At 43.7% G+C, this 1,612-nt stretch overlaps 1 protein-coding gene across 2 annotated transcripts in view; it reads right to left on the reverse strand.

Annotated features, from left to right (window-relative positions):
* Positions 1–1,047: 1,047 nt before the first annotated feature.
* EIF3H (eukaryotic translation initiation factor 3, subunit H) overlaps positions 1,048–1,612 on the reverse strand; it is a 99,577-nt gene continuing 99,012 nt past the window's right edge. For both annotated transcript variants that reach the window (XM_006892342.1, XM_006892341.1), the window contains one exon: positions 1,048–1,159. In XM_006892342.1, the coding sequence (XP_006892404.1) occupies positions 1,062–1,159 (98 nt within the window). In that variant the 3' untranslated portion in view covers positions 1,048–1,061. The remainder of the gene's footprint in view (positions 1,160–1,612) is intronic.

Below are 1,612 nucleotides of genomic sequence, written 5' to 3' on the forward strand. Positions count from 1 at the left end.
CAATTGGGGTAGGTGTGTCAGAATCAGTGAGACTGGCTCAGGCCAGGGCAGGCTTCAGAGCTGTTGTACATAGGGTCCCTATGAGTTGCAGGTGACTGACTTGACAGCATCTAACAACATCGTATTTTTTAAAACTTTCAATTATAAAAAATATTTTTCCAATAACATTACTGATTTTCCAATCCATCCTCTTCCACTTCAAACAATCACGGTTACCAAAAGAGTACTGCACGGTACGGAACAGTAACACTAAACCACAAGTGAAAATAAAACTATGGAAAGAGTGAATTTATTTTCAAACATATGACGGTACTTTGGTGAAATTATGTTTTAAAGGGCTTATGTCTGCTGGCTTGTGAGTCACCAAAAGGCTGGTCATCACCTGAAGACGTGAAAAGGTGGACCTAGAGGAAGCAATTCCAATGGGAAGGTAAGCAAATCCAGGCAACGGAGACAAGGCTCCTGGGTAACTCCATCCGCCTGGGCTGGCAGTGAGATGTTCACCTGGAGCAAGGATGGCGGAAGGATTTATAGTTGGGGTCAGAGCTCTGGGTCAGAGTCAGGCAAGTAGCACTGGATCGAGTGGTTGAAATGTGGCAACTCAAAGGCAGGGTGTGGATGTCAGAATCTAGTGAGACTTCTGGTCAAATCCTAGTTTAAAATTAGGACATATACTAGGAAGCACTGGTGGTCTAGTGGCAAGAAGATGCACTACAATCCTGGAGGCATGTGGTTCTAATCCACCAGCTGCTCTAGGGGAGAAGGACCAGCAATCTCCTGCCGTGTGATTAACCGGCCAGAGGGTCAGCCATGGGTCAGTTCTGACTTGATGGTACAGAATAAGCAGCAGGGAATAGGTAAAACAAATAACAAGAAGCTAAGTGAAATACGCCTAAAACCAATGAACAAGAATTGGTTTTATTTTATTTTTGGCTTCACAGACAGTATTACAGCCGAAAAGTCAATAATATCAAAGGAATCCACTGTGCTTTTCCCTATGCAGAGAGTTCCTCCCACGGTGGTCTCGGAGTCCGTGGTGACCCTGACCCGGGAACTGCCCCTCAGTTGTTATACTCCTGGAGTGCCTGGGCCATGAAGAGTTTCCCCAGATTCTGGGCAGTGAACTCCTTGATGTTCTGGCAGTAAGTGTTAATCTGGCCTGTGCGTTTGAGAAAGGGAGAAGGAGAGTCAGTCATTACATGTTTTACAGATCTTAACATGACCAAGAAAAATCACCAATATTTTTTATATCCAGTCTTTACAAGAATGAATTCTGTATTTCTAAACAAGATGACAAGGACTAAGCTATCTTCCTGTCTTGATAACAGAGACAGAAGGAAAAACCCCCATAACTTCTTAAAAGGTAGTAAGCAGTAAATACATATTATCTATCAAAAGTGAGACAGGAGAAAATAAAACTCTAGAGGTGCAAGTTGCTGGACTAACCTGACCCTGATATGAGCAAGTGAGGTAGTTTTCAGGTGGAATATACAGGGTTCACCCAGAGTGCCCCCTGGAGTCCTCTCCCTAATCGGGTTGGAGGAGGCCCAGACAAAGGGTTTCATAACCACTTTTAAGTCTTATACGCAATGGTTTTATGCAATAACCAAGC

Source organism: Elephantulus edwardii, unplaced genomic scaffold, assembly GCF_000299155.1.
Source record: "Elephantulus edwardii isolate Elephantulus edwardi_28Jun2011 unplaced genomic scaffold, EleEdw1.0 scaffold00114, whole genome shotgun sequence".
NCBI classification, from domain to species: Eukaryota; Metazoa; Chordata; class Mammalia; order Macroscelidea; family Macroscelididae; genus Elephantulus; species Elephantulus edwardii.